The 13,654-nt window shown below is 41.7% G+C and overlaps 1 protein-coding gene across 1 annotated transcript in view; it reads right to left on the bottom strand.

Annotated features, from left to right (window-relative positions):
- Positions 1-13,654, bottom strand: part of SMARCAD1 (SNF2 related chromatin remodeling ATPase with DExD box 1) — a 261,584-nt gene that overhangs the window by 35,246 nt on the left and 212,684 nt on the right. The window contains exon 19 of the mRNA XM_082268551.1: positions 11,173-11,294. Within this exon, the coding sequence (XP_082124677.1) occupies positions 11,173-11,294 (122 nt within the window). The remainder of the gene's footprint in view (positions 1-11,172; positions 11,295-13,654) is intronic.

Raw genomic sequence — 13,654 nt, 5'->3', positions numbered from 1 at the left:
TATCCAGTCTGGTGCCCAGCCTAGCAGTTGATTGTAGATCTCCCAAGAGAAAACAAAAAAGATGTTAAGGATGGAGAAAATTGCTAGGACTAGAGATCCCAGCTGGGATAGACAGATTAAAACTGATTACCTAGAGCAGAGAAGGGGGGGGGGTATACACAAGATGAGGATGGCCCATGGGGGTAGACAGGTGTTTTTTGTTCTGCCATATAACCCACTAGTTCTGATTTATGGAGCGATGTGTCCGTCGATGAACGAAAGAGAAAAACTCTTTATGTGTGGGGTACCCAAATCAGTCCCAAAATAAGGGTCAGTCAAGGAAACTCAACAAGGCAAGCTTATCCCCCCCCCCCCCCCCAGATTCTCTATATGCTTTTTTTTTATATTGCCACCCCCCCCTCCCGCCGTTCTAGTATTATAGAACTAATCCTGTGAAACCTACCCAAGTCAATTAGAACTCATTGCTGCACTAATAGAAGAATTGCAAAACTCTGCACCTGGGCAAGATTCAAAGAAAAAAACAGTCTGTAAAATAGAAGAAACCAGATAGCAATGAATACTATTAATGCTAACAATATAGTAACATCTTTGCTAAACAGACTCTTTTTATTCACTTTCCTCAGCTCACAAATTACAGGACTTAGTCACTTAAACAAAAAAAAAAATGTACATGATCAAGTCGTCCCATTGGATGCTATTGTTTCTTGCTATTTTCGGTTTTTAAAAAGATTGAAAAGGCAGACAAAATTATAGGGAGGGCAAATTAGGGTAAATATGGAGAGGAGGCAATTTGATACAGAATTTTGTCACTGCAGAAGCAGCTGTCATCTACAGTGCCGTTTCAAAATGGCCCCGACACTGGGCGGCCATGGGTGCTGGACCAAAGGCAGTCACAGAGAGATGAGTTCTGGTGTTCAACCTAGGAGCTGAATCAATTGCCTCTTCAACATCTGATTATAATAAAAGCATGCAATAAATAAAAACTATTTGGTGCTGTAAACCTTTCCTGGTGGGGATGGGCTACATTGGTCTGGCCAGGGGCCAGGACCGAAAAAAGCCCATGGTGCATGTACCCCTAGGGTGGCAGCCTAGGGGTGCCTTAATCTCACAGGTGGGGGCAGCTCATCTTGAGTATTTCGGCACCTTGGTCACTGCACTACACACTTTTTTCCCACCTGCCTCTTAGGACGGGCCTTTTGGCCGGGACCAGAGGATTTTTTTATTCCTGGCCGGAAGGCCTGCCATGGTATTTCACTATGGCACTAAGCACTTTCCCCACCTTTTTGTTTGTGTGTTTTCTTTGTTGCGTGTCACTTCACTTTCACCTTTTCTTCACATGATGAGTAGGGTGTGGGTCCTCGGGCCTACCTTGAGAGTCTTGGGAGGGGGCGGATATGGACTTCTGGCTTAATTCGCCCTCTCTCATGGGGTCTCCCTTCGGGGGAGCCCCACCTAGTACTTGGGGTGGGCTGTTTCGGTAGTACTCCCAGAGAACAGGGTTTGCCTGGTTTGGGCCGGGCAGACCATAGGAAGTACCTCAGTCCCTGTCAGGAGTCTTGCGCCCCGGGGGATCAAGGTCAGGGTCCGTCCTCTTCGGAGGTGGCCCATTTCGCACACCCTGTGCACTTTTTGTGTTTCCCACGTTTCCGTGTGTGCACTTTTTTATGCACCGAGTGCTAGTCTGAGTGTGTTCACGCACCACAGGAAAAGACAGTGTGCAGGAGACCTGCATGGCATCAGCTAAATACTGATCGCTGGTGCAATGCTTTACAGACTCCTACTACAAAAAATAAATGCATATTTTTTTTTTTACCTGAAATAAAATGTGCATTATTAAAGTGCTTTTATTATTTTTCAAAATGAACGTATCCTTTAAAACAGCGATCTACAAAAAACAGCAATAAGTCATCATAAAGGGTCTGATGCTGCAGAAGTGTATGAGAAAGGAGAGATGGGACATAAGCCTGCTCTGCTGACAAAAAAAGAAAGGAAGGGGAAAAAAAAAAACAGTCACAATGAATACTGTAAATGACTTATGATTAAGAGAATTCAAGGTGCTCACACAAATATGAGCAATGTTAAATTTCTAACCAACTTGCAAATATACTGCCATCAAACATATTCATGTCTACACAAACCTAAATCAATTCTTACCTTAAAATTTACAAATACATTTTTTTCACCTGTGTGTACCCATATATGATGTGCAAATGTGACAAAATAAAAGCTGGATAAATGGTCTTGTGGCTGTACAATTTTGAGGCAAATACCAGGGGTTGTACTAATTACTTTCACGGAACAAGGGAGTAGAGCTGTGGTCCTCAAAAATAGTTAAAAAGGAACAATAGATAGCTGAATGTACCGCCAACCAAACGTGTTTTTTTTTTTTTTTTTTTTTAAGGAAGAGTGGAAATGCTCCCTACCTCTCATAAGGTTTAACTGCCATCTGTGACGGAGGGTGAGATTTCCAATTACTACCAGTCCTGGTGACAATTTTGTGACTTGAGACACAGAGTAGTAGGAAATCTCCTTATGAACATTCCAAAAAAAGTGTTATTTCAATGCAGTTACAGGGATAGCAAGAAAGAAGGAGATAGGGAAAAAAGTGAAACTAAAAATCTGACAGCAGATTTAACACCATTCTGTGCACATATGCTTCAATTCAAAATACAGAAAATTGTGAACCACTTACAGGTTTGTAGCAAGCATTGAGAAACAGACAAGAGGGATCTCTGTATCCTGCAATGCACTCCACGAAAGGGAGTATTACATGTAAACAAAAAAATCCCAATTTCCTAACCAGACAACACAGGACTACTTAGGATGTCTCAAAGCACTGAATATATGGTGTGGCCATCACAGCAAAAAGCCCAAACACACCCAAAACTAAAAAAAAAAAAAAAAAAACAGAACAGGGGGAATCCCACTACAAAGCCTCCAGGAAGACCTTTTGTCCAAACTGGACATCCCCAGGGGCGTGAACATCTACATGGTAGAACTTTGTAAACATCAAGAGAAGATCAGGTAGCACCCTTACAAACTTGATGCTGAATTACCCAGGAAGAATTGACACCCATGATGGAAATGGCCTTGATTGGAAAAGGAATAACCTTGCCCTTGATACCATTAGGCCTGAGAAATGGGCTGACGAAGACACCTAGAAATAGGGGATTAAGAGAGAGCCTTACTTTTGTGAGGACTCTAAGGCAGAACAAACAGGGAATCAGACCAGATTGTTGAAAGGAAGCTGTTAACTTTAGATAAGCTTGAACATCCAAAGTGTGAAGCATCTTCTACTTAGGATATTTTGTTTCCATCCTTTTGTTCCAATCCTGATGCAGGTGGAATGAAGAATCACCTTACGTTTAAAAAAAAAAAAATAAGAAAATAATAAAGGACCAAGATCTCAACACTATCTTATCTGGTGAAAGAACTAGGAGAGGTTACTTGCAGGAAAGCACAGCTAACTTCAAGATCCTAAGATCTAAGTTAAGGGCAATCAAACTGGCAACCTTGTCTGTAACAAGCAACTAGAACATCTCTTGGGAGAGACTCAAATGAGGTCTGCAAAACAAACAAAACAAAGTTAAGGTTCCCTTGGAGTCAAAGGGGGATGCACAGGGGAAAACAATCTGACACCCTGCACAAAATCTTTTACTAAGGAGAGTGGTGACTGACAGTCACTGCTTTTTGCTCTGAGCAGACTAAGAGCTGAGTGATCAGTGGTCATTTGATCGCTCAGTTCTTGGTCTTAAACCCGCTTCACACGAGATGCGGTGCAAATTCACAGCGCATCAAAATCGCAACCTGTTCATGCAAACGCATCACAGTGACATGAGACAGTCACTGCTTTCCGCTCCGAGCAGATCGAAAGCTGAGAAATCAGTGGTCATTCGATCGCTCAGTTCTTGGAGCGGACTTGGGAAAGTCACTGTTTTCTGCTCCGAGCAGACCCAGAGCGGAGAGATCAGGTGTTTCAACACATTGATAACCCCCAAAAGCTGATCTCAGAGACCAGAATGACTATTCTCCTGATACAAAAGAAGCAGGGGATTGTGCCCCTGAGACAGTAGACATACCAGATAAGTGCAGAGCTAATCTGACCCTTTTTTTGAACCATTGCAGGGGAAATGGTGCAGGTGGTCCTTCCTACCTGGTAAGGATTTGAGAGCCCACCACATCATCCTTCCCTCCACCTCTCTGCCTGCCCAAGGCATGCTGAGGATTGTTACCCCGTTTATACCCTAAGGGGAGCGGTCTCCCAGCTGAAAGAAGTGTGAACAAGTCCTCAGATACTTGCTGCTGAAGTTGCTGTGCAGTGGCTGTGTCAGATGAACCACTGGGCATACTAAGCAGCAGGATCCTGTAAAACACGTTGCTGCACCCAAGAGTACCAGAAAAACTGTGCCTGTGCATGAACAGACGCTCACAATGACCCCATCACGCGTGGCACTTGTCTGCCTCTTCTGTACAGCGCTAATGTTTTGTGAGCTCACATACTCACTTCAGGGGAATGTTGCCACCTGCTTCACTTGGACCCAAGGCGCTTACCAGTCCCAACTGCAGGTCTAATCTTCACCCATTATGGCTGGACTTTCTGGGGCTCATTAAAACGCTCAGCCCCCCCCCCCCCCATTATCATCCTCCAGGGATCATCGGTCTGCCTGGACCTGCAGAGCAATCTACCAGCGAAGTGATCTGGTACAGTGTACCCTGGAAGTTACGTTTGCTGGCCTTATCTACTCTTGCATGCGGGATGCAGATAGTCACACTTGGCCTACTGGCCATAGTGATGTAGCTGGATGAAGCCCCCTCTTGCCCCATAAGGGTTGTTAGGAAAAGGACAGAAAGTATGGCACTAAAGCTTACATAATTAAATCTTTAGGGAAGCATATGTAGGCACATCTATTACCTAAGGACATTAGTTAAGAAGTGAGGCTTCTTTGAGCTGGGGAGGATTATGCCTGAACAAAAAATTCCTGCCTTTTTGTTGCCAATGTCAATTCAAAGTCCTTTGTGTCCTGTAATGTACGATTATGAAACTTTTTGATTTTATCCAAATAAAACTTTACTACAAGATAAAGCATCTCTGTTCTACACCATTTTACTGAGGAATGGCACCTAAAACTACACTGGTGATTTCAAAAGAACGGTCGTCTTCTTCATGAAGGGCTAACTAATGCAAACTGTGCACAAAGAAAATCCATAGTGAAGGTGTATTTTATATCATTGGTGGCAATGAGGGCAAGTTCACACCTGTGCGGTGCATTTTGACAGCCCATTCATTTGAAAAGGCACTGAACCGTGCAAAAAATTGTGCTTATCCTACTTTAAAAAATGCACTGCCCCAAAACGCAGGGTACTGCAGTATCATGCAATTTGATGCCCACAAAAACAATGCATTTGAGATCTGCATTTGATTTATGGTGCTGTTAATACACTGGCATCCACATGCAGAAAGCAAGAGCAGCGCATTCACCTGAGGTGCGGGAAATATGCACGGACGCTTCTTTCCCAAAATGCGTTTTGGTGTGAACCGGCCCTGAATGAGTGTTTCCTTTGATGCTATGTTTTGAATTATCAGGTGACCACAGAATTTATTATAAGCCCTAAATAATTCCTAATGTCATTATTTAGAATTTACTTAAACTGGAGAAGTCAGAATCTGGAGCAGCTGTGCATAACAAACAATCATCTTCTAACCTCGGCTTGTTCAGTTAGTCATTGGTCATAAAAGCTTAAAGCGGATTGGTTGCCATGTACAACTTCTCCAGATTCTGGCAAATCCAGTGTTAGATAATTGCTCTCAATGTATTTTCCTACAAATTGCTCAGACTATCAACAAATACTACGCTACCATCTAGTGGACATCAGGTAGTACTGCTATGCACTGTCATGTTTCATTTGTGCTATTGGTGTATAAGTGGCTACTGTACAGAAATCATCAAAACATCCCCTAGGGTAAATATTTACTAATGCGTTAGAACAAGTGCACTAGACTGTGAACTCACATAAAACAGTTTAGTTAGGTAAAAAAAAAAAAAAAAAACACAGGTCTGTGTAGTCAGGCTTTAAAAGGAAATGCAATTTGTTTTTTTACATCAATTTGAGAATTCTGAGATTAGGATTTTATTGCAGGTGCAATTGAAATGTGTCTGCATTCTGATAGACTTGTATGTGGAGAGCAGTTCTGAAGTGAACTTTTTAGACTGTCGACCCTGGCACTTCACAACATCTAAAAATGTCTATACTAACTTATTCCAATAACATTTAGTATACATGGAAGCCCTGTCGAGATTGAATCCAGCAGGCTGGTTGTACCAAAATTGAATGATCAACTAGGTACATTTAGCCTGCCCATCAAGGGTCCCGCTAAACCTGCCACGATTCGAACCGTGTATGGCCGGGCTAAGTTCCCCAGTATGATACAAAACACTGTTCGGCTTCTAAAACTGTAGCTTCATTTGAATGCCATTCCTGTAGGCATTTTGTGGCACCCCTTAAGCTTGTCTGAAAAACGTCCGTAGCAAGAATGCAAAATATGACGCAAATTGCATGTTGTGAGTGTCAAAAGCTGGAATTTTTACACAGCTGCCATGATTTCCAAAACTAAGAGACCACTATAGCTAGATGTCAAGAGGATGAATCCAGATGTATAGGTATTTGAACAAATTTCCTGATCATTTAACATTTGTTGCAAACTTTTAAACAAATTGGAGGATCCTGTAGAGTACTGGTCATTTCATGAAGATCTTTAGTTTCCCTGGTTGCTCTCAATAGTCCTATAGTAGCCAGGGAAAAGAAAGCCTTTCTTTGCAGCATTTCTTTTCACCATATGGAGCAATTGCTTATTTTCTATCTTAGGATGACATCTCCTCCATAAAAATTGTGAAACAAACCTAAAAGGATAGTAGATTCCCACCTTCTTCATATCTCACAGAATTGCAGACTTTCCTTCTTAATGAATAATTCCAAGTTCAAAACCAACATAAGGGATATGACCCCCACAAATAAACTTTGGTTTAAATGTAGATTCCTTCAAGACATGCATGAAACAATTTGAACCGTTGTGGACATCCATGCCTTTTCCTAAATGGTTTGTCACATTTTGATTAATTATTATTTGTGCTTGAAGAAGAGTTCCATTTACAGTGCAGCGGGGTTGCAATGGGTTCCAATATCGGTATGTCATTTGCAGGGGCATTTATGCGTCATCTTGAGACGAGACTCTCATATTCCATTGAGACCTTCACCAGACATTGTTGCATCTCTGGTGGCATTTCATTGATGACGACTTTGAATTATGTTGCCGTGACATTGGACCCTACTGTCCTTCAATTATGAAATGGTTTTCATATGTGTATAAAATTATTGACCTTTACACAAAACAAACTGATAAGAATTAACTACTACTATCTATCAGGTTAATTGATGAGAATACACCGAATTGTGAGCGAGGAGACACATTTAGGAGAGAGGCTTCGTGAAATGTCAAAAAGATTATCAAGAAGGTACCCAAAATATCTAGTGGAGTCAGAGAGGGGGTGATTGAAATAAAGTGGAAGGTAACTGAGAAATTAAAGAAAAGCAACACTAAAAGGATCCCCTTAACCACTTAAGCCCCAGAAGATTTTACCCCCTTCCTAACCAGGGTTTTTTTTGCGATTTTTTACTGCGTGAATTTAACGGACAATTGCGCGGTCGTGCGACGCTGTACCTAAACGAATTTGACGTCCTTTTTTTCCCCACAGAGCTTTCTTTTGGTGGTATTTGATCACCTGTGCAATTTTTACTTTTTGCGCTATAAACAAAAAAAGAGCGTAAATTTTGCAAAAATAACAATATTTTTCACATTTTTTTATATTAAATTCCCCCCCCAAAAAAAAAAGTAAAAATCAAAATTTTTTAACATTTTTGGCCAATTTGTTTTCTGCTACATATGTTTGGTAAAAGAAAAAAAAAAAAAAAAAAAATCGCAAAAAGCGTATTTTGATTGGTTTGCGCAAAAGTTATTGCGTTTACTAAGGGAAAGATTTGTCATTTTTAGTTTTTTTTTTTAACGCGTAATGGCGGCGATCTGCATTTTTTTTGCGGTACTGCGACATTACCAGTGACATTACTGCAGTAATCAGTGCTATACATATGCACTGTTACTGCAAAATGACACTGGCAGGGAAGGGGTTAACTTTATTGGGGAAGGAGGGCTTAAGTGTGTCCCTAGGGGCGTCCTTTTTACTGTGATTGGACATGGCTACTAGTGTAGGAACAGTGATCAACGGTCCTACATAGTAGAACCGTATGATCACCATTCCTACACAGGGGAGAATGACAGGTGGCTTGTTTACATCAGCCGCCTGCCTTTCTCCCTCTCCACCAACGATCGCCGAGTGACCGGCAGACATCGGGTCCGCCGGTCACACACACGGACTTCCTAGGAAACGAGCCGTGGCGAGCGCGCGCTCGCCCGCTATTGGCTCACAAGGAAGCGACAGGCTAGTGATGTATATATACGTCACTTTGCCTGGCCGGGGCTGACCGCCGCCGTATATAGTCGTGCGGCAGTCGGCAACCGGTTGACTTCACAATTTCATGCATACAACAAAAATATCTTTGGAACTAAGAAAAACTGGTGCATTCTTATGGATGCGTACCCTGAAATTTGGGAATCCTAACAAATATCTATGCAAACTTTTAAAAGAAGTTTATGTAATGCATTCGTGAAGACGGAGTTTCTCTCAACCTTCTCCTAGGTCCTAGGAGAAGAGGTCTTTCCCGTTTTAGGGTACACACAGTGGATGGTTAAGGGTTACACACCCCATGAACAGCAAACTTAACCTGCCAATTATTTGTGATACATGAGCTGATCTGCCCATTTGGGCTAATCTATATGGGAAAAATGAGGTAGCAAGTAAATGGAAGATTAGATCATCATCAATCTTCACTTCGATTGAAACAGACAACTGCAAAATTCCCAGGCATTTTATAGAAAAGGGACATAAAAACAGTAATCAAACTCCTGATTTTGGAAGAAATCTCCAAACTGAGAAGAGGAAATAAGAGTTTTGAAATAGGGAAAGAAAACCAGTAAGATAGATTTACTAATTGTCCTCACTACATCCATAGAAATTAAAAATATATTCGGATCTGTATCTTTTTCTGCAAACCATTATAAGGATCAAGGGACTTCATCACTTATTCTAGATTTTTTCTTTGTAGATTATGAAGAATCACTCATGTCTTGTGTACTCTGCAAGCCCATTTATACCAGAAGTAGATGGAAGGGATTACAATGTATCTTGTTTTAGCAGTGAGATTGTTTTATCAGTTATTTAGTAACAGGGTGGTTACATGTTTCTTCTTCTAAGTTTATTTTTAATGATCTTTTAGGCCTGTTGGTATACATTTTTAAAGTGCTTGTGAACTTAAGGGCGGGGACGTAAACGGTCATTCAATTTGTTCCATGTATGTCTTGAAGGAATCGAGATGCAAACGAAGAGTGCCTCATCCTTTATTTTGAATTGGATATGATACGAGTGATGTTGGAAAGCCTGCAGAAAGAATGTGCATATATTTATAAGAAAAGGGTTACATAGTTAGTGAGGTTGAAAAAAGACATCAGTCCATCCAGTTCAACCTGTGTGTGTTTGCTTTTAACCGTACATTGTATACCCCTGTATGTTGTGGTCTCCAAGGTGCCCATCTAATAGTTTTTTGAAACTATCAATGCTCCCTGCTGATACGACTGCTTGTGGAAGAGAATTCCACATCCTTACCGCTCTTACAGTGAAGAACCCCTTACGCACTTTAAGGTTAAACCGCCTTTCCTCTAGTTTTAGTGAGTGGCCACGTGTCTTATTGCATTCCCTTACTCTGAATAGTTTGTTCCTTATGCTAGGGTCGCCAGTACAGTATTTGTACATTGATATCATATCCCCCCTCAATCGTCTTTTCTCCAGAGAGAATAGGTTCAGTGCTTGTAGTCTTTCCTCATAGCTGATGTCCTCCATTCCCCTAATTATTTCTGTTGCCCTTCTCTGGACTCTCTCCAGTTCCAGCACATCCTTCCTGAGGACCGGTGCCCAGAACTGGACAGCATACTCCAGATGTGGCCAGACCAGAGTCTTGTAGAGCAGGAGAATAATCTCTTTATTTCTGGAGTGAATCCCCTTTTTTATACATCCCAGTATTCTGTTGGCTTTGCTTGCAGCGGCTTGGCATTGCATGCCACTGCCAAGCCTGTTGTCCACCAGTACCCCCAAGTCTTTTTCCATCCTAGACTCACCCAGAGGTTCCCCCCCCCTAGTGAGTAGCTTGCTTTCTGGTTTCTGGCACCCAAGTGCATTACTTTACATTTTTCAACATTAAACCTCATCTGCCATGTAGTTGCCCACCCCGCTATTTTGTTCAGGTCCGCTTGTAAGATTTCCACATCCTGCATAGAAGATATTGGCATGCTTAGTTTAGTATCATCCGCAAATACTGAGATTTTACTAGATATCCCCTCCTCTAGATCATTTATGAATAAATTAAACAGGATTGGTCCCAGGACAGAACCCTGGGGGAAAAGTGAGTACACCCCTCACATTTTTGTAAATATTTTATTATATCTTTTCATGCGACAACACTGAAGAAATGACACTTTGCTACAATGTAAAGTAGTGAGTGTACAGCTTGTATAACAGTGTAAATTTGCTGTCCCCTCAAAATAACTCAACACACAGCCATTAATGTCTAAACCGCTAGCAAGAAAAGTGAGTACACCCCTAAGTGACAATGTCCAAATTGGGCCCAAAGTGTCAATATTTTGTGTGGCCAACATTATTTCCCAACACTGCCTTAACCCTCTTGGGCATGGAGATCACCAGAGCTTCACAGGTTGCTACTGGAGTCCTCTTCCACTCCTACATGACAACGTCACAGAGCTGGTGGATGTTCGAGACCTTGCCCTCCTCCACCTCCCGTTTGAGGATGCCCCACAGATGCTCACAACAGAAAACATATCAAATGTTTAACCTGAGAAAAATGTACCATTTTAAGAAAAAAATATAGCAGCAACACATCTCAAAAAAAAGTTTGGGCAGGGCAAAAAAAACAAAAAAAAACTGGAAAAGTATTATATAGCTGTAATGTACAAGTTATATATGGTTCATCCAGATACCACAGAGTACTTACCTTAAGCATCAGCTTGGACATAGTTCTTAACTTCTCTGCAGTATAGTACTGCCTGTGTAGTAAAGGGTGATTAGCCATTTTTCTTAAGTGCATCATTACATTGCATAGTTCAGTATTTTTCTCTAGAATACAAAAGAAAATTAAGTTAGATCTACTAGCGTGGTCTTTTCTGGTAATTTACTATAGTACTACTGACAGATGATCTTTTCACCAGGACTTGGCAGGAAGCTAGCATAAATAGCAAAATAAAATACAATCATTAAAACAAATTAGGTAGGGGCATTTTTTTCCCTTAAAAGAAAGGCATTTAGTGGATAAAACATTGCACCAACAATAAAAAAAGACCTACAGAATCTCACAAATGTGAGTACACCCCTCACATTTTTGTAAATATTTTATTATATTTTTTCATGTCACAACACTGAAGAAATGACACTTTGCTACAATGTAAAGTAGTGAGTGTACAGCTTGTATAACAGTGTAAATTTGCTGTCCCCTCAAAATAACTCAACACAGCCATTAATGTCTAAACCTCTGGCAACAGGAGTACACCACTAAGTAAAAATGTCCAAATTGGGCCTAATTAGCCATTTTCCCTCCCCGATGTCATGTGATTCGTTAGTGTTACAAGGTCTCAGGTGTGAATGGGGAGCAGGTGTATTAAATTTGATGTCATCGCTCTCACTCTCTCATACTGGTCACTAGAAGATCAACATGGCACCTCATGGCAAAGAACTCTCTGAGGATCTGAAAAAAAAAAAAAATATTGCTCTACATAAAGATGACCTAGGCTATAAGAAGATTGCCAAGATCCTGAAACTGAGCTGCCAAGACCATACAGTGGTTTAACAGGACAGGTTCCACTCAGAACAGGCCTCGCCATGGTCGACCAAAGAAGTTGAGTGCACCTGCTCCGCGTCATATCCAGAGGTTGTCTTTGGGAAATAGAGGTATGAGTGCTGCCAGCATTGCTGCAAAGGTTGAAGAGGTGGGGGTCAGCCTGTCAGTGCTCAGACCATATGCTGCACACTGCATCAAATTGATCTGCATGTCTGTCGCCCAAGAAGGAAGCCTCTTCTAAAGATAATGCACAAGAGAGCCCGCAAACAGTTTGCTGAAGACAAGCAGACTAAGGACATTACTTGATTACTGGAACCATGTCCTGTGGCCTGATGAGTCCAAGATAAACGTATTTGGTTCAGATGGTGTCAATCGTGTGTGGTGGCAACCAGGTGAGGAGTCCAAAGATAAGTGTGTCTTGCCTACAGTCAAGCATGGTGGTGGGAGTGTTATGGTCTGGGGCTGCATGAGTGCTGCCGTCATTGGGGAGCTACAGTTCATTGAGAGAACCATGAATACCAACATGTACTGTGACATACTGAAGCAGAGCATGATCCCCTCCCTTCATAGACTGGACCACAGGGCATTATTCCAACATGAAAACGACCCCAAACCCATCTCCAAGATGGCCACTGCCTTGCTAAAGAAGCTGAGGGCAAAGGTAATGGACTGGACAAGCATGTCTCCAGACCTAAACCCTATTGAGCATCTGTGGGGCATCCAAACGGAAGGCGGAGGAGCGCAAGGTCTCTAACATCCACCAGCTTTGTGAAGTGGTCATGTAGGAGTGGAAGAGGACTCCAGTGGCAACCTGTGAAGCTCTGGTGAACTCCATGCCCAAGAGGGTTAAGGCAGTGCTGGAAAATAATGGTGGCCACACAAAATATTGACACTTTGGGCCCAATTTGGAAATTTCAACTTAGAGGTGTACACACTTTTGTTGGCAGCGGTTTAGACATTAATGACTGTGTGCTGAGTTTTTTTGAAGGGACAGCAAACCTACACGGTTATACAAGCTGTACACTCACTACTTTACATTGTAGCAAAATGTCATTTCTTCAGTTTTGTCACATGAAACGATATAATAACATATTTACAAAAGATGTGAGGGGTGTACTCACATTTGTGAGATACTGTATATATTAATTTACTTTTTGCTAATATTAGCGTGATGGAAAGGGTGTGTAAGTTTTTTTTTTTTTTTTTTTAATAAATGGAAATACAGTCATGAGTGTAGGATGGCCAGAATACAAGGCACAGAAGGGCCTGTGTTCACACAGGCATTAAAAGGATTTCCAGGTACAATAGTAGACCTCTCTGGAAGTGAATAGGGAATTCCCTGTTGGCTGGATAGGAGAATGGGTAGGGGAAGGAGCATGCTTATTCCATACCAACAAAATGTTGCATTGGAGAGATCTAAAATAAAATTGGGCAAATGGGACAGCCTCAAAAGAGCCCCCAAACTTTCCCTTAGTTCTAAGACGGTGCAAGAAGTTTAAATGAATAGTTTGATGGCAGAGGATAGCTCAAATGGCAGTGCAACAAACTGGAAGTTTTACCCTACTGCAAAGTGTAGAAAGCGCTGATGAGGTGGATAAATGGGAATATGCAGGTAGGCATCTTGGATGTCAAGTATCCCCTT

The sequence above is a fragment of the Pelophylax lessonae genome, assembly GCF_965119305.1.
Source record: "Pelophylax lessonae genome assembly, chromosome: 1".
Taxonomy (NCBI): domain Eukaryota; kingdom Metazoa; phylum Chordata; class Amphibia; order Anura; family Ranidae; genus Pelophylax; species Pelophylax lessonae.
The sequence above is the reverse complement of the archived record's forward strand: the minus strand, read 5'-3'. Positions and strand labels throughout refer to the sequence as shown.